General features: G+C 38.8%; 1 protein-coding gene across 4 annotated transcripts in view; it reads left to right on the forward strand.

Moving 5' to 3' along the window:
• Window positions 1-20,918, forward strand: part of CARMIL1 (capping protein regulator and myosin 1 linker 1) — a 238,815-nt gene that overhangs the window by 76,809 nt on the left and 141,088 nt on the right. For all 4 annotated transcript variants that reach the window (XM_056331333.1, XM_056331334.1, XM_056331336.1 and 1 more), the window contains 7 exons: window positions 3,285-3,335; window positions 7,730-7,789; window positions 10,007-10,128; window positions 12,124-12,221; window positions 12,568-12,638; window positions 12,773-12,846; window positions 17,978-18,053. In XM_056331333.1, coding sequence (XP_056187308.1) covers window positions 3,285-3,335; window positions 7,730-7,789; window positions 10,007-10,128; window positions 12,124-12,221; window positions 12,568-12,638; window positions 12,773-12,846; window positions 17,978-18,053 — 552 coding nt within the window. The remainder of the gene's footprint in view (window positions 1-3,284; window positions 3,336-7,729; window positions 7,790-10,006; window positions 10,129-12,123; window positions 12,222-12,567; window positions 12,639-12,772; window positions 12,847-17,977; window positions 18,054-20,918) is intronic.

Below are 20,918 nucleotides of genomic sequence, written 5' to 3' on the forward strand. Positions count from 1 at the left end.
CTTTGCTCGGAGTCCTCCCTGGAACAGGGGTTTGTTCCTATGAGTCTTTGGTTTTCAAAGCGACTTTGACCATGACACTTCTCCTGCTGTACTCAAGGTTCTCTGGGTGGAAAATAAGTATAACAGTGGCAGAATCTTCTTTGTAAGATATTTGAGAACTGCTGTGGAGGAACTGGTGGCTACTTCTGCTTTTTAGTTTCTTTGTATGAAGAAATGAAAAACTCCAGGAAATCTAGAATCTGTCTATTTATAAAACCCAGCATTCCTGGATACTTCTGAAAGACTTAGACAATTATGCAATTAAGCACATAATCGTTATTCATGTCAGAGGAATGGATAGAGACCTGGGACTTCCTTCACAAAAATAGCTCGGTGCTTGAAAGGGGACTTGAACTGTCAGTGTGAAAACATCTCCGATGCCTACGCCTTTGGCACCAGCATATTTTGCAAGAGAAGGAACAGTGTGATACGTTGTTTTAAGTAGTCTGTAATAGTTGTTCTGTTACCCTAGCAAGTACTAACAACCATACAGAATCCTACTGACAGACACAAGTGAGCAGGTATCTTAATAGCCATTATTTGTTTTTAGGTACTGCAACCTTTTCGAGGAGGAGGTGGTCACTGAAAACTGTTTGTTTCACAGCTTATCCAACAAATCTCAAGTTGATTGGGTTAGAGGCTACTGTGTTGCTAAACGTGAACAGAAATGGCAATGTTAAAAAGTGGGTGTCACAAAAAATTTTGAAAAGATTAAAAAAAATGTATCAGCAGTAAACTAAAGCTGATCCTGTCAAAGGTCATGATGCATACTCATGAATTTTAGCAGCTACAACTGTGATAAATTACAAGCCTCCTCTTGGCTGATTCTGCTGTTGTAAAAAAAAAAAAAATAAAAAAAAAATCTGGTCCTGCTGTTGTCAAGATGGGACATTAATTTTGCAGTAATAGTTGACCTTGTCTTCAGTTGGCTTTATGTAAAAATCAAACTCTTACTTGTTTGTGACATTCTTAATTGTGAAAACTGTAGAAACCTCAGTGTTACTGCATTAGAGGGCTCAGGCTTTTTTGTACCATCCTATTGCTCAAGAGTAGTTTCTTTCCCAGCTGAGTGGGGAGTATCACTTTACGACAGTCCTCTCCTTTGTATGTAAATGCATCTTCTTAAGGTAAGTGGATACTTCATTGGTTTTAGCAATATCACTCTGGGAGCTTTGGTATATCTACCATGAGAATATACACTGACATGTGCTCTGTTGGAACATTTTTTCCCAATGTAATTGTGTTACAGCCTTCTGGTTACCTGGATTGCATTTAACTTTGTTATTTGGACTCCTCGTTTGTACTGTAATCATGTTAGAGGGACCCTGTCAATGCTCATAAGGTAGCTTGAACCTGTATATGCAGGCAAATGTTTTGTAACAGGACCATGACCTGATTTTCCTGTAACCAGCTGTCCCACCGTGGTGTGTGCATGAACACTGATCTCTAATGTTGTAGGCCACTACCTAGAAGGGAAACACAGAAAACAGCTGTTCAAAAGCTGTCCTTTCCCCTGACTGTCTCACTTCTGCACCTGAGATGTGGTGACCAGAAGCAGGTCAGGACAAGCTGCTGCAGCTGCTCTGGAGGTATTTTGCAGGTGGTGCTGGTGCAGGGAGACTGCCTGACCACCTATCCCTCTTCAGAGCTGGGCAGCTTGTTTGTGGGTGTGATGATGGCCAAGAGGGGCACTCTTACTGATAATAAAGCTTTTCTTGTGAGTGCATGGGGTGTGATCTTCCCCAGAGGCTCCTGGGAGACTGATGCACACCTACGGTGGATGTCTGCCCTGAGGAGGTGGGTGAGGGAGGGGAAAGGTTCAAGATTTTATTACGGTACCAGAGAGCTGCTGTCAGGCTGGGGAAACTGCAGTGGTAAAAGCCCATGGGCTGCCCCTTCCCTTTTCTCTGCATGCTGAATTGTGGAAGACATACTTGTGATAGGCACAGCTGGGAGGAGAGCAGGAGAGGCTGTTTCTCCCCCAGGCATGAGTGCAAGGGGACCAGGCAGGTCTGTCTGACGCGGCCTGGACATGCCAGCCAAGTGGCAGCAGTGGTGTGCCAGTTAGCATAATGGGCCTCCGTGAAGAGGTGAGCCTTCCAGGAGGCAGTGGTTACTATTCCACAATTGTCTGGCTCTGCATCAGTGATAATTGGAGCACCAGGTCTGGTCACATCAACCCTGAAATAGTCTGCTGATATCCAACACTAGTACAGCATTTGTACTCTTAGGTTTTAGCAAGATGTGGTTTAGCTGAGGTACTAAAGCTGAAATCCAATCTCCAAAGTGTTTGAATAGCGTTCAAAGCTGGATGCTGGGCTACCTTCTCAGGCTCGTTCTCCCTCTCTGAATGAGGAACACGTTTTGTGTCAACCTGCTCACCTGGAGATAGATACCTGCCAAGCAGAACTGGGTTCAGAAGGTCCCAGCTGTGTGAAAAGCTTTGCATGTGCTATGGCGTTTTGATCCAGATGTTCAATATAAGTTCATCTCAGTTTTTTGTCTGGAAAAAGATGCAGCTAATTCTGTAGGCAGATAGATCAAAAAGCAATACTTTAGTTTTGCAAAATGAGTCATCCCTTTTGCAAAGCGTAAAATCTGTGCGTGGGATGTGCTACTGGAGATTGGAGTGTAACTTTTATATATCATTACATTTTGATTGGTAGTAACTTCTGAAATACTTGTTTCATTGTGCTTTCTCACCAGTCACTGGTCTCGCTTATCTAATTGCATTTTTCCATTGTCCTTGCTGGAGAAGAAATACAGGTGTTGTCAATGAGAAATCTTTGTATTATTACTCTAGAAATGCACTGAGTAAGTCCAAAAAAAATATGTTTGCTTATGGTCTGGTATTACTAATAATATGCTTGTCTTGTGTATTTTTGTTATATTTAAGTATATCGTATTTTCCTGGTAGGGCTTCTTATCCTTGCCGCTTTTTAAAATGTCACTAAGATTCCTATTAAACGTTCTTGAGAGATTGAGGAAATAAATTTCTGAGTTTGATGCTGAACTAACTAGCTTACAGTTGATCAGATTGCAGCAGTCTCATCACCGTGCTCTACTGGATCTGAGCCCAGTTCCCCTTCCTTCCGTGTATGACAGCAAAGGGAATCAACACTCACTCTGCTAGAGGTCTTTTCCCTCTGGTTTCAAGACTTTCCTGGAAAAGAAGCTTCAATAATACTCCTGATAAATTAAAAATTTCTTACAAATGCTGTTCTTTTCTTGTTTTTTCCCAATAGGTGTTGGCATCATGTCGGGCGTTTCTTTTAACATCTCGGATTCCCAGCAAGGTAAATCACTGTGTTTCTATAAATACTGGTTTTGTAGATAGAAATGTAAGTTGCATAAACTTAGCATACTTTAATTATACTTACGCATCTGTTTAAAAAATAATAACAACTGAGGAATGGTATGTTTGGTGGTATTGAGATAAAACGGTGCTTCCATTAGTGTCTGTCTTAAATAATTTGTCAGAATATATAGTTACCATTTCAGATGGATTTTAACTTCTAGAAATGCAGGTGGGTGAAGAATTATGTTGGAAATACTAACTTGAAGAGCTGTGATATGAGCCTGATGATCTTTGTAGTAGGACAGTTTATATCCGAACAAGCTAATGGCATTATTCCCTCTCGTGTTTGTAGTGTCAAACAGGAATATATCTGATTTGGAGACACAAATAATGTTGAGCTTTATTAAACTCTGCTGTTTACTGATGAATTTCTGTGGTTTGTTTTGAAAAGCATCTTGCTGACCTGCCTTGCCTAAAGCTGGTGAATTATTCTTCTATTCCTGTGACAATTCGTAATGATTGTTGTAGCAGAGAAAGATAATTTCCATGTGAATGAAAATGACTGATGTGGAAGAACATCTTTTGTCCAGCTTGGACTCAGTGAATAGGAATTTGGCATATGTTCTATTTTGTTGTGTTTTAAGTGTGGGTATCTAAGTGTGTGTATGTCTGTGTATATATGTTTTATAGAAAACAAAGGATCGATAAATGGAATAACCAGATTTTCAGGTATGGTCACTGGTAAATGTGACCATCCTTACCTATGATTTGAAGATGTTGACTTGACCGGTAGGATGACTCTAGCTTGAATTTCTGCTGAAATTTGCTTCCCTCAGCAAATCACCCTGTCCCTGCAGCACAGATGTCTCCTGTTGGCTATCTGTTGGATTTTGGATTGCTGCAGTTTTCAGCCAGGGTTTTTTAAGACAGAATTTGATGACTGGTTTCATGGAAACATAAAGCCCGTTGATGAACAGCTTAGACATCAGTTCAGTGGCAGTATGATGGACAGGTAGTGATGGTGATCTTGTTAAATAATAGCAAAGGCATTGTAATTCATCAAAAATCTCTTGAAGGCTAGGGTTTGGAGTACTAAAGAATAGCTGTACTTCTAATTTACCATTAAAGATACCTTTCGAAATTCCTTTTATTGAATAGATTACATAGTTGAAAACCTTGTTTCTGTTTTCATGGGAATCTGTACTAACAAAAGTGTGAGCTTAGTGCTAACAAATAAAAGAAAGCTTATCAGCAGAAACTGCTCATGATTTATGTCAAAATTAAACTTTGTATATCTGAACAATTAGGTTGGTTGAAAGTGCCTTTCTTTTCTAGCAGGTTTAGTGAAACTTACTGAATTTTCTAAACTGTTGTATTTTCAAAAGCTAAGCCCAAGAACTTCCATATTACTGGCATGCCATAAGCAAGACAGCTGAGAACATGCAGCAGACACTTTATCCTTCCAGTGACCTCTCATAACACTGAGTATGCTGAGAGATGGCCGGTTCTGAGTGACTGTTACTACAACGTCTGATTTCAAACTTCACTTTTCCTTAAACAGTGCTGTTGAGATGTATCTGCTGAACGAGAATCAAAGTTAAAAGGAGTGAAGGTTGATTAACTAAAACATCAATTCACTTGATTATCCTTAGAGCAAGGATATTACAGTGGCCAGCACCTAACTTTACACGCAGGTCCAATCAGTTCATATCCGCTAATGTAGACGGTTTGATAGGAAGGGCAGTACTGAAAGCCTACTCATTCTTGCTACAGTCTGTATAAAATGTACTTACAACATTAGTAAATGTTGGATGTGTCATCAAGCCCACAGATAAGTGTATGAAATATTTGTGGGAGGGTAATTCAGGTTTGTGATCATATTTCTAGTGCCAGTTTTCATTAGGTTTTGATTGAAAAAATAGGGACTGTGAAATTAACTGTCTTGGTAACTGAAGGGTCCCTAAATGAGAGGCACTCGTAGCCTTTTAAGAAGATTTTTAAAAAACATAATTTCATGTAATAAATTAGGTTATGCTTTTTAAACTTTTAAAAAATTATTTCATAGTTTGAGGTAGATGATGTTTAGAACGTGTGCTGTATTTTTGCTGAAAATCAAGGACTGTAAAAATCCATGTTTTTAAGTAGAAGAATGAACCAAAGGTAACTATGGAGATACTGCCACGTTTCCTGGTATTTGTTAATTCCAGTCAAGTTGACTTTTGCGGATTGGATTCTTGACTCTGGATCTGTGTAAACTTTTATCAGGAGTAAAAAAGAATTTTTGATGATGTGTACATATATATATATATATGTATAAATATATGTTTGCACATGTACAGTACTTTGAAGGTTCTGCTTTTGCTAATCTGGTAGGTAGATAATTTACCAAAAAAGAAGGATTTCAGTCACAGAAATTTTTCCTAAAATTTTATTGTGATTTGGGTAAGCAAATGTTAGCTAGTCTCATATGTTTAATTTGACTAGCACTGGAGAAAAAGAGCCTTTCACTTCTATGCGTGTAGTCTAGCTTATTGCAGTAGCCCAAACCAAAAGCTTCTATGGATATATATATTTTTTTTTTCTTTCTTTCTGGCCTGAGGACATGTCCTGTCATCACAAAAGATTGCCAGTCTTAGTTTAGAAATTAGGCAATGAAGAGGCCTGAAGAGAAGTGAACATCTTGCCTTTGGAAAAATGCAAGGTGTCGGTGTAGGACTGGGAAGATGCTTGTGCTGATTCTGCTGCTTCTGCCCCTGTTCTCTCCACACGCTCACTTCATAAGCAGATGTGATGGCACCCCTGTGGTCTGAAACTGCCTGTTAGCTGTGGATGCTGCCCCTGCAGCAGAATAAGTGAAATGAAGCACATGAAGACTCCTCAAAAACTAAAATTTGGTCACTAAGTTAGGCCTTTGGTGGTAGGTGAACTTTGCACAGATATAGCTGAGGAGTGCTTACATCTTCTGATGCTGTCAAATCATGAGGGGCAACTGAAGGGAAAAAGATTCAGAAAATAGGCAACAAAGAAAAACAGACAGTAATAACATCTTCAATCTCTGCAGCTGTGAGTGCCTAATGTAGCTAAATGCTTAAAAAAGGTCATCTTTTTCATTAAACACCTCTAAATTTTAGTGCATTCTAAATCATAACTATTTTAATCACATTTTTTTGGGCAGCTTGATCCTCTGCTAACAATGTTCATGCCTACTTACAGATTTGGCAGTGAGATCTTGGTGTTTAGGAGCATTCCCTACTATCTTGCTACTTTCTGAAAAAATTTTAGCTGGTTCTTATGGCTGGAAACTGGTACCTCCATCCCAACTTCCCAATGTGCTGTTGCAGCCTTTGCAGAGAGACTTGAGAGCTGCGTCTGGGTTCTGAGCACCCCAAGAGTTGTTCAGGGTTGTCTTTTAAAAAAATTACCACAAATACAGAAATAGAGTATTATGGTGTTTGCCAGTTAGCCTGGGAGCACCTGACTGTGAACCTAGGATAAGATAAAGTACAGGAAACTGCAATTCCAACAGACTGCTCAGTTACAATGGTTTTAATGATAAGTAAAAGGAAATGACGGTGCTAATTTCTTGCCCTGTAGTTATGATTCAGTCAAGGAGGTTTGTTTCTTTCTGCATACTCGCATGTCAAATCATTTGTCTCCGTAGCCGTGAATTCAGATCTTAGCACACTCCCTGTAGCTCTAGATTTGTCCTTGGAGAAGAGGACTTCCCTGCCTTCTTCTAAGTTTCCATTTGAGTTCAGTATATTCACCCTTCTTCCCTGCCTATCCCATTGTCCAGATAACCCACTCAGGCAAACAAATGTCTGACTTCCTCTCATACTTACAGACGTGCTAAAGTAGTCTCAAGCCTTTATATATCTATATGTCTATTTATATATGGTATTTTTATTTATATATGTATCTATAAAAGTTTGTGTGTGCATGTCCCTTCAGCTTCTGTGCAGTAAAATTTTTCACATCTGTGATCAGTGTAACTGATGAAAGAATAATTGTGATGCTGTAAATATTGTAATTAATGGTTATTCAGTCACAAGAGTACGTATCAGTAGGGTGTTGTATAAACAATGCTTTTATAGTAAAATTTTGTTAAAAACTTTATTATAAGCTTATATGCTTATAGCAAAGGGTCCAACGTGTGGTATTCCTGTAACTTCTAATAACCATTTGAACCTGCAACAAGTGAATGTTAAGTGTTCTTTTACTGGAAAAAGCAATCAGATAGGATACTAACAAATACTTAGTGTTGATTACAGAAATCGATGTAGAATAATAATAGTAGCCTTTCTCAAGGTTTTCTTAACCTTATTGAAAAGCGTAAGTACTCTTTAAAATAAGAAGATTGCACTAATGTGGCGTTTTCTTTTTTATCTACAGTTAGAACTAACTTTCAGCTACTTGGAAATCCAAGGAGTAACTTCCAATAAACCGGGGCAGGTAAGTGTATTCTAGATAAAAGATACATGTTTACTCATTGCTAAATCTGTTCCAGTCAAGGAGGTAATACTCTAATATGCAGGTGTCCCCATGCAGTGAGCACACTGACATTTGCATGCTTACATTAATGCTGCTTTCAAATCTTAGTAATGATAAGAATTTAAAGAATCAATTTTAGCAACGTGTTGTGCAGGTGGGATGATGATAAGAAGTGATTTTTTTTTTTTTCTAGTTCAATGTGGTACAAGTTTTCATTTTTCTTGTAAGTGAGTATTTTTCTCAGAGAAGATAAAACAATGGAGGCTGGTGTATTATCATCACCACACAAGACTGAATGGCTTCTGTGGTGTTTACCTTTATGGTGAAGCCAAAAGCTACTGCTTACACTGCAGGCAGAAATGGTTTGCTTCCAGCTATTCTCGGTGCCATTACTGTGCACCACGCAAAATACATTTGACAGCAAGTTACATGCTCAAAAAAAAGTGAATGTCAAAGAGAAGGTGCTGAAAAGAAGAATGCCTTTAATAAGTTTTTAATTCATAAGATGAACGTGTTGACAAGATTTGACAGTTCGATTGTATCAGTCTTCATGTGTTTCATGTGTGTTTGGCTTTTAAAGAGGTTTTTAAAAATAGGAGTGCGTGACACTTTATTTGAACTGTGAAAATCTCTCATTGTTTTTAACATGTCGTCTTTTTAATCTGGCTTTTGAAGGCTTCCTGGGGGGGCGGGGCGGGGGTGTAGGTCCAGATGCTTACTATTTTAATGGGGCGACATTTAATAAATTCTATGTGGTTTTGTGGCTTTATTTATTTAAGGTATTAAAATGCCATTTAGTTAATGCTAATTATTCCTGGAGGCATAGACGATCACTGTTGTAGCAGGGCTTACAAGGGATTTTCAGCAGCCTCACTTAGCATACCATTTTTCTAAAATATTTTTTAAGGTTTTGCATGTTCACATTCATTTGTGTTTTAAATGTGTAAGGCTTACAGCTGAAGGCAGGCAGAATCCTGGATTATTGCTTATGGGGCAAATGGTATTGTTGCAATTTTCCTGCAAACAGTGTTAAATCTGTGATACCTGAAGGACGTAGTCTTGTGCTAGGCATCTGGCAGAAAGCTGTGAAGAGCTTCCCGCTGTAAGATAAGTGAACAAATGGACAGAGTTACGTAGGGAAATGTTAATATCGATGGTGATGAAAACCAGTAGTAACTTGCCCACTTGTTCATCACGGCAACAGGTTCAGAAAGGAGTTGAATTGGTGGGAAAAGGTGTGAAGACTCCCGGTGTGCTTTTGCGATAATACAACCTCTTTGAGGATTATCCTGATGATAACCCTAGACATGAACTGGGAACCAGTTTCAATAAAAAAATTATCTTCTGTAGGATACTATGCAGTGTCCCCTCTTTTACTATCTGTCTGTGCTTCTTATTTATTCCTAATACTACCTTTTTACTGTGTATGCACAGCTCCTCATCTAAAAGAGTTCATGACTTGGGCTGTGCTAAACATTCACACTGGAGAATACATTGCTTACTGTGGTGCAGCCAAAAGCAGCAGCAGACCTGATCTGTCAGTCATACTGCAATCTGGTTTGTTTCTGAACATTCAATATGTAAACAGAGATGGGTTGCAAAAGGCTTTATTTCCCCCCCCCCTCACTGAAGCCCATATCTACCAGACAGCAGGACAGATATGTTAGCCGAGTTGCTGCTTCATCTGAACTGAGACAAAATATTAATGTAACATTTTCTTAAATGTTATAGATCAAAGCATTAGAGCTTTTCTAGAGGATCAGAGCCATTAAAGACTTTTACTTTTTGCTGGAGGAAGCAGGCCCTGCTTGTTCAATAGTTTCCTGTCAGACTGCGCTCACTTCTCTTGGTGTTCTGGGACGTGTTTCAAAAGAGGACAATGCTGTGAAAAGTTCTTGGTTTTCAAAGCGTCAGCTGAGGTCAGGATCCTTTGAAAATTTTATTCCTGTGGGAAGCAGGGCACCATTAGGAAAAGCAAAGTTTGAGTACGGGGGTCTTCTATATTCAAGAACAACTTTCAAAAACTTTACTTGGGAGCATTGCTGTGTCATGTCTTAAAGAATAACAGAATCCTACCAGCATGCAAAGCATTCAGCTGGCATTCAGTGTGCTCTCCTTTTTAAATGGACATGAATTATATGATACCCAGTTCTTGCCCTCATGCCATCTTATTTATAGTTAATTATGGAAACTGAGAAATGCAGCATCTCCATGAAGATGGCGTCCTCGGAGGATGTGAACGAGGTGCTGGCGCACATTGGGACCTGCCTCAGGAAGATATTCCCTGGACTCTCACCAGTGTAAGTGTCTTTTAGGGCACCTCTAATGGGAATAGATTGTGCAGAAATGGTGACAAGCTACCACTTCTTGTCCACTTGTCTCCCCACCCTGACCTCAGAAATGCACTGAGGATATGAGAAACGCTTTGAGGCAAGCACTGAGCTTGTCCAGGTGTATGGCAGAACCAGGAGGCAGGGCAGAGGACAGGTAGACTATGCGTGGTCTGTAGGGTTGCAAGAATCTTTTGTTTTGAAGGGCGATGCAGGCATTTGGAGTATTAACTTTTAATTTTGCCTTGTTGCCTTTCCAACTTAAAATATAGATTAGGTTCTGGGGTTTATTGTTATTTACTCCTTTTTTGTTTTGTTTTGTTCTGTGTCCTGTCCCATTACTCACCACACACACACCCCCACACCCCATCCTGAAGTAAAATCTGAGTTGGGAGAGAAGGGAAAAGTTGTGTTCACTTTCAGCGTTTGTGAAATGATGCACATGCTTGGGAGTCTTGTTCTTCAAAACTGAGCTCTGGGCTGTCTTGTTATATACTTCCCATGGTTTAAATGGCTCCTTGGGTCATGTGTCTCCCTTTCTAGCTTTATTGCGCTGCTTCTTTATTCATTGTTCCTGCCTTTTGGTTTTCTCTTGTATTTGTGCCTCTGAGTAGTTTTTCTTCATTTTATTTTCTTTCTTCTCTCTGTCCTTGCCTCATCTTCATTACTCTCGATCGGATCAGGCAGCTCTACTATTGTGCTTTTCAGCTCCTGGTTTTTCAGCAACATTAGAGAAAATGGACTGTGCAAAAGAGTTTTCCTGGACATGTTGATTTTTATAAGTGAACTTTCATAACAGACATTAGATATGAATTGTCAGCCTAAATTTGTATGGTTTATTTTGGGTACAAGTCTTCATTATTCACCTTTCGTGTAGGTGGAGTAGGAAATACGTTCATAAACGCTGGGTGGCAGTTTCTTTTTTTATTTTTACTCTCAGTTTTACTCTGTGGCAGTATTACTAACTGCCTTTAATGGAGATTGAGCTCTTCCTTCAAAAAGCATGCATACAAGTGAATATTTATGAGCAGATTTGACATAAAACATCAGTAATGGTATGAGAAATGCAGGCAGAAAGAGTAGAGTGAAGAGGGTTGCAAGGCTCTTGCATGTTCTTCTTGGGTGTCTGTGAAGGCCTTGAGCTCTATACATTTTTTTCTCTGGGCTTTCTTGAGAACGTTGCTGGAGCATTTTTGGTAGCGGTATGGAGTCCTTGCTTCCCAGAAAAGAAATCTTGCTCTTTTATCAGATAGCACAGCTCTCCAAAATGAAGATATTAGGGATTTGTGTGGATGATGTGACCAGAATAGGCAAGAAGGGGGGGAAGAAGTTTCTCCTGTTAATATCTCTTATTAATTCTTCTGTGCTGTTTTATGGAATTCTGCAGATTATGAAGCAGTCTTGTCATTCAGAAGAACAGATGATTTCATTTCTTTAAGGGCAGGAAGGGATTGTGTTTCTTTCTGGGGGAGGAAGAAAACTATCAAATTACAGACTGGAGCTGGGTGTCTAGAGTACAGCCTAGAGGTCTCATGTAGCTACTCAGCATGCTCTGTGGCTCTTTGCACCATAGTGCTTTTACTGCATAAAAGCAATGTATAAACAGCAGTGGTTTCAGGGTAACCAATAATAGCATATCTCTCCCTATTTTGGATGTCCTTGTGTTAGATGAGGGCCACAAGTCTCCTTGGCTTCAGTGATCTTGTCCACAGACTGGCTGAGTTGCTCCAGTAGTTATAGGGTTAATCATTAGAAAGAAAAATAAACGTTACTGCTACTGGGCTGCATCATGACATGTGTGACTTTTAGGTAGAGAAGTTAATTGTATTAAAGATTAATATTAAAGTTGTATTCTTCTATGTACTCATTTAAAATCATACCTGAAATAAAGATGAATTATGAGTTTAAAAATACTTTCAAAATCATGAATGATTTCTTTTTTTTTTTTTCTCCCTTTGCCTCTAGGAGGATTCTGAAAAAAGTAACTATGGAGCCTTCAGAAAGACTGGCTAATCTCCAGGCCCTGTGGGACAGTCAGACAGTGGCAGAACTTGGACCTTGTGGTAAGTATGAATTTAAAGGCTCAAATATAAAAAGCCTGGAAATGCAACGTCAGGAAGTTTAATTCTATTTCTGGCAGAAGCTTGTAAAGGTGTAATTAGTTGTAAGGTGTAATTAGTATGGAGCAGACTTCTGATTGGTAGGTGAAGGCACTATATTAAGCTTTCTTGCAGCCTACCAGGCAAAGGTAGGATAGCCTCAGTTTGTTTCAACAGTACAATGGACGCCCTTCTGAGAGAAAGAGGGAGTGAGTTTGAAAGACTGGATCTTTAAGTATAAGTATTAAAGTATTTTTAGATGTTTGTTTGTTTTACTATTATGTTAAATATTCCCTTGGGTTGTTTTTAGGAGGCTTTTCACAGATGTATGCCTGTGTTTGTGATTGGCTGGGATTTCCCTATAGAGAAGAAGTACAGTGGGTAAGTACATGTCTTGTTCTGAGCTCTTGTCAGCTAACTGTACAAATGATGAAAGAACAGGTAAATCATAGCACTTGGGGAAAAAAACACCAAACGGTTCTGTAAAGATGTATTTTGTTATGTATTTTTAACAGGATGTTGATACAATATATCTGACACAAGATACCAGAGAGCTGAATTTGCAAGACTTCAGTCACCTTGACCACAGGTAAACAATATGCAGTAATCACGCTAACATTTTTCAAACTTTCCTTGTTTCCCCTCGCAATAGGGTTGGCCTGCTGTTCCTGAAGTGGGATGGTCCCATAGCTGTTACTTGAATGTGTAGACCTCTGAAACGACCATCTGTAGTGGATCTAGTTTTCGGCACAAAGCTGCTGGTTTTGCACAAAAGGCCCCACAGAGACCACATTTCATTGAGGAGCCTGAGAAGATAAATATATTTTGCTATTGGAAGCACTCCAAATAGTTAGCAGATAGATATTTTTCCTGTGATGGTGGATATAAGAGATCAAATTCAGCAGAGAAAACATGCAACTGCATATGGTTGGCAAAGCAAAAAAGGAAATTATGCAGTCTTTACTCATGCAGAATCTTTTTCTCATGGTGTACGCAGTAAAGGAAATTATTGTTGTTAGAAAGTTAGTAGAAGTTGTTCATCTGAATCCCAGCCAGTAGTTCCTCCACTTACAACAGATCCTGTAAAAAATGAGTACTTCCAGAAAGGAATTATCTGAGAATAATTTTACTATGAGATACTGAGACTAAACTAAGTGTTGTGTTTGGTTCACTGAATTTAGCTGGCTGAGAAAACTGGATTCTAAGAAAGTTGAATCTGAAGGTATTTAAGTAGGAGGAAGTGGGACTCTTAACTAAAGTCCATCATTATACAAGGAAAATGATCAACTTAAGAAACTGTAAATAAGACAGAGAAGGATTTATTTATTTGGGAAAGTCCAATGGAAGAATTAAGAATCTGTCAGAGGTACAGTGTTAAAATATTGTATCAGGAAGGCTGAACATGGAGATGGGCAAATAGAAGTATTTTGTCATTGCAGTCTTTGCAGCTTTAAGCTATCTAGTATGTAAACTCAAAAAACTCCACTCAAATACTTACTCAGCTTCTGTGATGGACTTTCACAATCTGCGCTGAATCGCATGACAAAGTTATTAAGCTGTACCTGCATTGAGTAATTCAGGTGTAACTTGAACAAGACTACAGGGCTGCAACTAGTGCATGACAGATGTAGCCAAAGACTGGTTGGTTTTGGTTAAGCCTTGGTGAGAGGAGATAAGGAAGTGAATACTGTTGAGCACAAGTAAATGTGGGACAAGAACATAAGGATGCTTTAAACATTTTGCTGAGAAGACCATGGGGCATTCTTGAGAAAGTGACTTACAGATACTCAGCTTCAACAGAAATTAAATGTTTGAACAATTTATTGGGAGTGAAAAATATTACTCGCTAGGAAAGAGTGGATAGAAGTGTTTTAAGTATTTAGAATATCACAGCCTGTTCAAATGAGTTGATTTTTGGAAAACGGAATAATGGGTTTGTTGCTTCACAAAAGCTTTTTGTAGCAGTATACCTTACAAAATTGACACCACTGAGGACATATATTTGTGTTGTTAATAAAAGTCTTTATTAAATGTCTCATGACTGTGTAAGTCCAAAGATTCAAAACAATTTTGAAGCCATTTACATGTGGAATCCATCTTGTGATGAGCGTTTCTACATGTTAGACTGAACTGACAAAAAGATTTTGGGTTGAAATTTCAAGAAAACTAAATTTTTTAGGAAGCCAAAGCCTTATGTTAGTCATTAAAAATATGAATTAGGATCTGAGATCCCAGTCAATTGAAGACTGTATGAGAGTGTTTTGTGATATATTTAGCACAGTGAGAATGCTATAAATTTAACAATATGCCATCATGCTTGGATTTTGAAAGACTGCTACATATCTTGTCCACCTAATTTTTGGGATTGCTGAAATGATACACTTGATGTTCTGGAGAAGCTCTGAACCAAAGTAGGCTGGATATACCAGTTCTCTAGATACAGGGGCTGTGCATTGCAAAAATAAACAATATGTGGTTTTCCTAGTAAAGCATTTCTGTTAGAGGTCAGCATAAAATGGCATAAATTATAGATTAATTTAAGTTCCCAGAGCGCCTGTCACTTAGAGTGCATAGCGTGGCTTATCACATGGGAGCATGACTTCTGAGGTTTTATCTGAAGTTATATTGTGCTGTGAACCATATAATTGTTTAAGACAACAAAAAAAGACTGCAAGTGAACAGGGCTTATTTAATGCAGTAGCATGATTTTCATCTGTGTAGCGTATGTTTTAGCATATTTGGAAATTCAGAAAATTGTCAAAGTGTGATTGGTTAGATTTTTTTGCTTTGTGCTGTTTAGATTTCTTGCCATCTTAAATACAGTGGAGGACAGAGATGTTGAAAAAACATGAAGACATTAGATAAGCTTGAATGTTGTTGAAGCTTGGACAAATTTTCTGCATTCCAGTAGAACAGAATCTGTTTTCATTTTAAGATGGCACAGACTCGCATTTTGTAAATTTTTTTTTTTTTTCCTGAATAGTAATTTAGTAAACAAACCAACTCAGTATAACTCAATGAGGGAAAGTTATGAGAAGGCCCTGCTTTTGGAAATGGTCGTTTGTGTTGTTCCATACTGTACTGTAAAAGAATTCAGATAATTCATGGTACTACATCTAGAATTTAATAGAATAAAGTGAATAAAGCAGTATATAATTTTAGAAAGGAAAACTCAGTGACAAATGCAAGAGAAGGAGGTAGAGGTAAATTCCTAAAGGACCCTCACTGGTCAGGAGCACTCTCAAAAATCTGAACAAAATGAAAAAAAAAAAGACTAAATTATATAGTTTCTTCTTAAAATTGGATGGTAGAATCTGATAAAGCAGAGTTTCTATACAGTAAGGCTCCTGCGGTAGAGGCAGGTGTGCCACTGTTCAGGCAGGTGGGGTGCAGGGGGCGGTTAGCAGTTGGTGTTACTGATGGGCGCCAATGTCTGTGCTCGTCTCGGGTTTGAGCAAACGGGCCTCTTGGATACTGCAGAAGACTAAACTATTTAAAGATGAGGATATGCAAATCAGCTGGGTTGATCTGTTTTAAAATACTCCTGTCCTGCTGCAGCAACGTTCCTTTAACTTCTTGGAAGTGTGATGGTTTCCCCACCCACGCTGAGCACCCGCTGTCCTCCAGCTGTTTCCCTCCCAGGCCTGGGGAGGGAAGGCGAGAAGAGGATGGCCTCAGGCAAGTTCTGCCTGCAGCCACTCTCCTGCCCAGAAGTTACTGAGCTCTTGACAGCCCTCCGAGCTGGTTTACCAGCTCTCTGGTAGTGTAAACACTTGCAGCTAGCCATCCCTAATCATTGTCCCTCTGATCCTTTGGAGGAACTGGGCTGCTGCTGGTGCCTCCTGCCTCTTCTGGGGCTGGTGGTCCACAGGATGAACAGCTCTGTTCTACCAGTGTGATGGTGATACTGTCAGCCTGTCCAACGTTTGCCTTGCAGCGTTCACCACCAGCTGTGGCTAGCTAATTACCACTGAGTGGATAAAGCAAAATTACACCTGAAAAATTATGTTCATTATACTTCCAAGGCAAAGGCACTGGCAAGAGGGCCATCAAAGCTGCTCAGTCATTACCTTTTTACTGATCGCGCCAGGGGAAGGCAGAGGAGGAACAAACTTCTGTGTGTGAACATTCCTTACTCCATAGGAAAGTTCCTGCCTGCCCAGCCTAAAGAGAAAACAGCTCCAGGTTGCTGTTTTTCCTCCCCACTAATATTTCACTAGTCAGTTACTGCTTTACATGGAGATAAAGTGTCTGTGTGTAGGAGCAAACACAATGAGGTGGACAGAAATAGATCTATATGCTTCATGAAGCTGATTGCCGTGCCAGTGGAAATGAATTCACCACGAGACTTGATGTGTGCTGTGAACAAGATGGAAAACAGGCTTAATCACTGAAGGGCACCACACACTAGTTCCTCTGCAGGAGTGTGAAAATGCTCTGTTTGCATGGGTGTCGCAGTTGGTGGGCTACAGTCTTTTGATGCACCTTCGTACCGTTACCTTAGTGATGGGCTTGTGCTTCCAAATCTAGCAACTGCAGCTCCCAGTATAGCCTGCTGAAGGCTTGTCCATACCATGTTGCCTTGTCTCCTGGCTTTCCTATGTGTTTATCAACCACTCTGAAGTGTCTGAATGTTCTTAGAGAAACACAGAAGGCGGGTAAGAAGGAAGATGGGAGAAGAGTACTGCATGTTTCATGTAGATCTGTGCCTACCTGCATATGTCCTGAATGAAAAGCTGGGGCGGGGGATGATGATGGGGGGGGGGACAGGGACATCAGCTTATAAAAGCCAATGCTTTTAAATTTCTCCTATAAAAGCCAATGCTTTTAAATTTCTTCCTGCAAAAGCTGAGGCTGGGTGACACTGTTTTGCTGGCCTGATAAGTTCATGTATATTACACCTTTTTGTTTCACTGTAGAGACAAGGGCTTTCTAAGTAGCTGTTAAGTCCTAATGTAGGTGTATATACGTATTTATATTATTATTATATATATTAATGTGTTACATTGGAATGATCCAAGTGCTGCGCTGCTAAATAGTGTGCTAGTGCTTGACGGATGATTCTGCTGGGGGTTAGTGTATGGACATGACATTTATCAATGTCTGTTATTGGAGAAACTGAACAGAGAGTGAGCAGATCACATTAAGAGGCTTGTGATGAAGAAAACAGGAATAATTTAGAATTTTATTTGTTAAATCCCTTTTACAATTAAGGAGGTTTTGTGCTGAGAGTCACATTATCCTTTTGCAGGTCTCCTGCATCCTGAGGGAATTAAACTATAGAGATGAGACAAGGAGGTGTTCCCTAGAAGCGTTCAGTCATGGAATTATATTAAATCATCAGACTGCCAAAAAGCTTTTTAGTGTCATAGTAAATTATAATTAGAGGTGATTAAGAAGCTTAAATATGTCACAGGCTGAAGAAAAAGTAATGCTAAAAGTAAGAATGGCAGCCCAGACAAATTCCTGATTTAAAAATTCATGCTACAATGGATGTCAGTTGGCCAGTCAAAAATTTGTATTAAAATACAAGAAAGACACACAGCTGCTAGTGATAACTTATTTTTCAGAATGCAGAGCTTTCTGTAATGAGGATTATAGGCAATTAGCATTGCAAAAGCATGGACAATTAGATATGGAAGAACACTTAAGAGATTGTTTCAAATGACCAAAGCTGACAGTTATATGAAATGTGTGTAAAAGTGTTTTTCTTTTTCTAGAGACTTAATACCTATAGTTGCTGCTCTGGAGTATAATCAGTGGTTTACAAAGCTGTCCTCCAAGGATCTGAAATTAGTAAGTAATACATTGAAATAGTATACCTGCTCCTACCAGGCTGTGCTGTGTTTTAGAGGATGCTATTACATTTTCCAAGGTGAACTTTTTTAGGCAAGTACAACTTGGTAATCTATTGAAATTTTTTCCCCCTTAACCATATAAGGAAAATATAAACTGTTGGATAGTTAATTTGTGCCATAGAAACACTGCCGAGAGTCAGGTCTTGTCAGAGTTTCAAGCAAATAAATTTTGAAAATTTTGTTGGGCAATAGCAACAAACAACTAAATTTTGATGAGCATGTCCAGAGAAGGGCAACAAAGCTGCTGAAGGGTCTAGAGAACAAATCTTATGATGAACAGCTCAGGGAACTGGGGTGGTTTAGTCTGGAGGAGACTCAAGGGAGACCTTGTTGCTCTCTACAGCTACCAGAAGGGAGGGTGTAGGCAGGTGGGGGTTGGTCTCTTCTCCCAGATAACTAGTGACAAGGCAAGAGGAAATGGCTTCAAGCTACATCAGGTTTAGACTGGGTATTAGGAAAAATTTCTTCACTGAAAGGGTGGTCTAGCATTAGAACAGGCTGCCCAGGGAAGTGGTGGAATATCACCATCACTGAAGATATTTAAAATAGATGTAGATGTCATGCTTAGAGTCATGTTTTAGTGATGGACTTGGCAGTGTTAGGTTTATGGTTGGACTTGATGATATCAAAGGTCTTCTCCAACCTAAATGATTCTATGAATAACAGTAGCCTATAAAACTACTTAATTAAGTGTTGCTAGCTCCCCCAGACAATATTGAGTGACTAAATAGGAAACTAAGTTTAAAGCAGTCAGAAATCTCAGATGCTTTTTGGAGGTGGAATGAAAATACCAGGATTATGGTTTTTTTTTTTCCTCACTTATAAAGCAGGTTTTTCTTTGTTATTTCCATTGCAACTTGATGGATTTTTTTTCTCCCAGTGGTCTGAAGCTAACCCTGTGTAGTAAATAAGCATGTAGTGATGTGTGACATAGATGTTCTTCTGTATCAATTTTCTTCCTGAAAAGCAAAAAGGGCGCAAATCTAAACAAGTTGGACTACTGAAGAAAGGGCCAAGAAAATAAGTAGTTAGGTGACACTAAAAATATATCAAAATATACTATTTATTCTAACCTTGGAAGTTTATAGTCACAAGTAGAGTTAGTTGTTTGAGAAGTTGCTTTTACACTTGCTTCCAGAAGCTTTTGTCCTTAAAATGAAGGTTGAGTCTGATCTTGTTTAAATTGATGCAGTTTTATTGATCTCAAAATGCTCTCATTGCATTCTGAAGCTATTGTTCTCCATGAAAATTCAGTAGAAGCTAGCTTATGTAATTCTTGGCAGAAGAGTAGACAAAAAACTTTTCTTTCTTGCTAGGACATCTTACTTGAAATTATGCATGGAATGAAACTGGCAGTATTTTTAATCCTGTTGTAGTTCACTGTTAAAATCAGTATTATTAAAAGGTACAATGCAGTTAATCAATTTCTGGTTCAATGAAATGAGATAGTTTGCTTAGTTAGAAGACTGGCCAATGTAGTTTGTTTAGAACAAGAACTGGCTGTATTATCTATCAGATATTTTTATGTGAAAGTTTTTTTTGCATTCTTAGCAACTTCGTGTGGAAAACAAATGAAGTTTGTCAATCTTGAAAATGCATCAGTTCCTTAAAGGAAAAAAAAAAAAAAAATCTTCATCTTCCACACATTCTATTTTCAGTCAAAACCACCAGGAAATCATAAATTGTTGGACAGTAAATCCATGCCATAGGAACACTGCTGAGGGTCAGTATGAGGTCAGACATAGCCAGAGGCCATTGAACACTTTGTGCTTCATGAGTCTGCTCTGGCACTGTGTTTGATAGACGGTGTCCATCGTGTTTTTATAGTACATGCGTGAAACTTTCCACTTGCAATCACACTGCTGTAGAAGCATTATAATAATATTCTGAATTATTACAATATGGAAGGCAAAGATAGAACTGGGAAGATGGCTGACTTGACAGTCTTCAGAAAAATTGTCACTTTACCGTGTATAGGTTTAGTAAGATTTTATATGTGCGTTGGTGTGGGGTTTTTTTTTCCTCTTTCTTTTTAGGAGATTCAGTCAGTTTAAAAGTAAAAAAAAAAAATCCCACCAACAAACAACTAAACACAAACCCAACCAAACTAGAGAATGTCAGATTGTCATTAGAGACACAGATGTCCCAGGTATGAATGTTGTGTTTTTTTTAAAGGTAGGCAACACAATAGTTTCACCACTTCATGATCATGACTGAAATTCAGCTTTAGACATCACATGAGTGTTGGTTAGTGTGAACTGTGAAAAAACAAAAGACAAATCCAGAAGCAAAATAAAAAGTTTTAATAAAAGGTGATGAGGTACAGAGTTCACTCTATGGCTTTTAAATCATTAAGGTTTTATGTATCTGTTTGAATCAGCATAGCAAACAAACTTGTTTTGTTATCATGTTTCATTCATGGTACTTCCAAATGTCTGTGCAAATTTCAACAACAGTAAGATTATGAGATGGGATTTACTGCTATGCAGGTTGGGAGAATTCCTACTGAAATACACTGGCCCTTAAGCACTGGTCCTTAGCAGTGTTTGGAGGACCTGTAGCTAGAGTGCTTTTGCTCTTGAGTTTTTTTGGGGTATTTTTGTCTGCTATACAATGTCTGTCTTTGTGTTTTGTTGTCATTCCTGGTCAGGCTTTAGTCTCCTTTGCACTAGTTGCCGCTTTTTTCTGAAGTGGCATATGAACAAGATTTCTTTAAAAGTCAAGTTAGCATTTTTTCTGAATCACAGGGTTTGGGTTTTTTACTATCATTATAAAAAAATTCTGCTCCCTAGGATTAGGTGTT

The sequence above is a fragment of the Falco biarmicus genome, chromosome 3 (genome assembly GCF_023638135.1).
Source record: "Falco biarmicus isolate bFalBia1 chromosome 3, bFalBia1.pri, whole genome shotgun sequence".
In the NCBI taxonomy this organism is placed as follows: domain Eukaryota; kingdom Metazoa; phylum Chordata; class Aves; order Falconiformes; family Falconidae; genus Falco; species Falco biarmicus.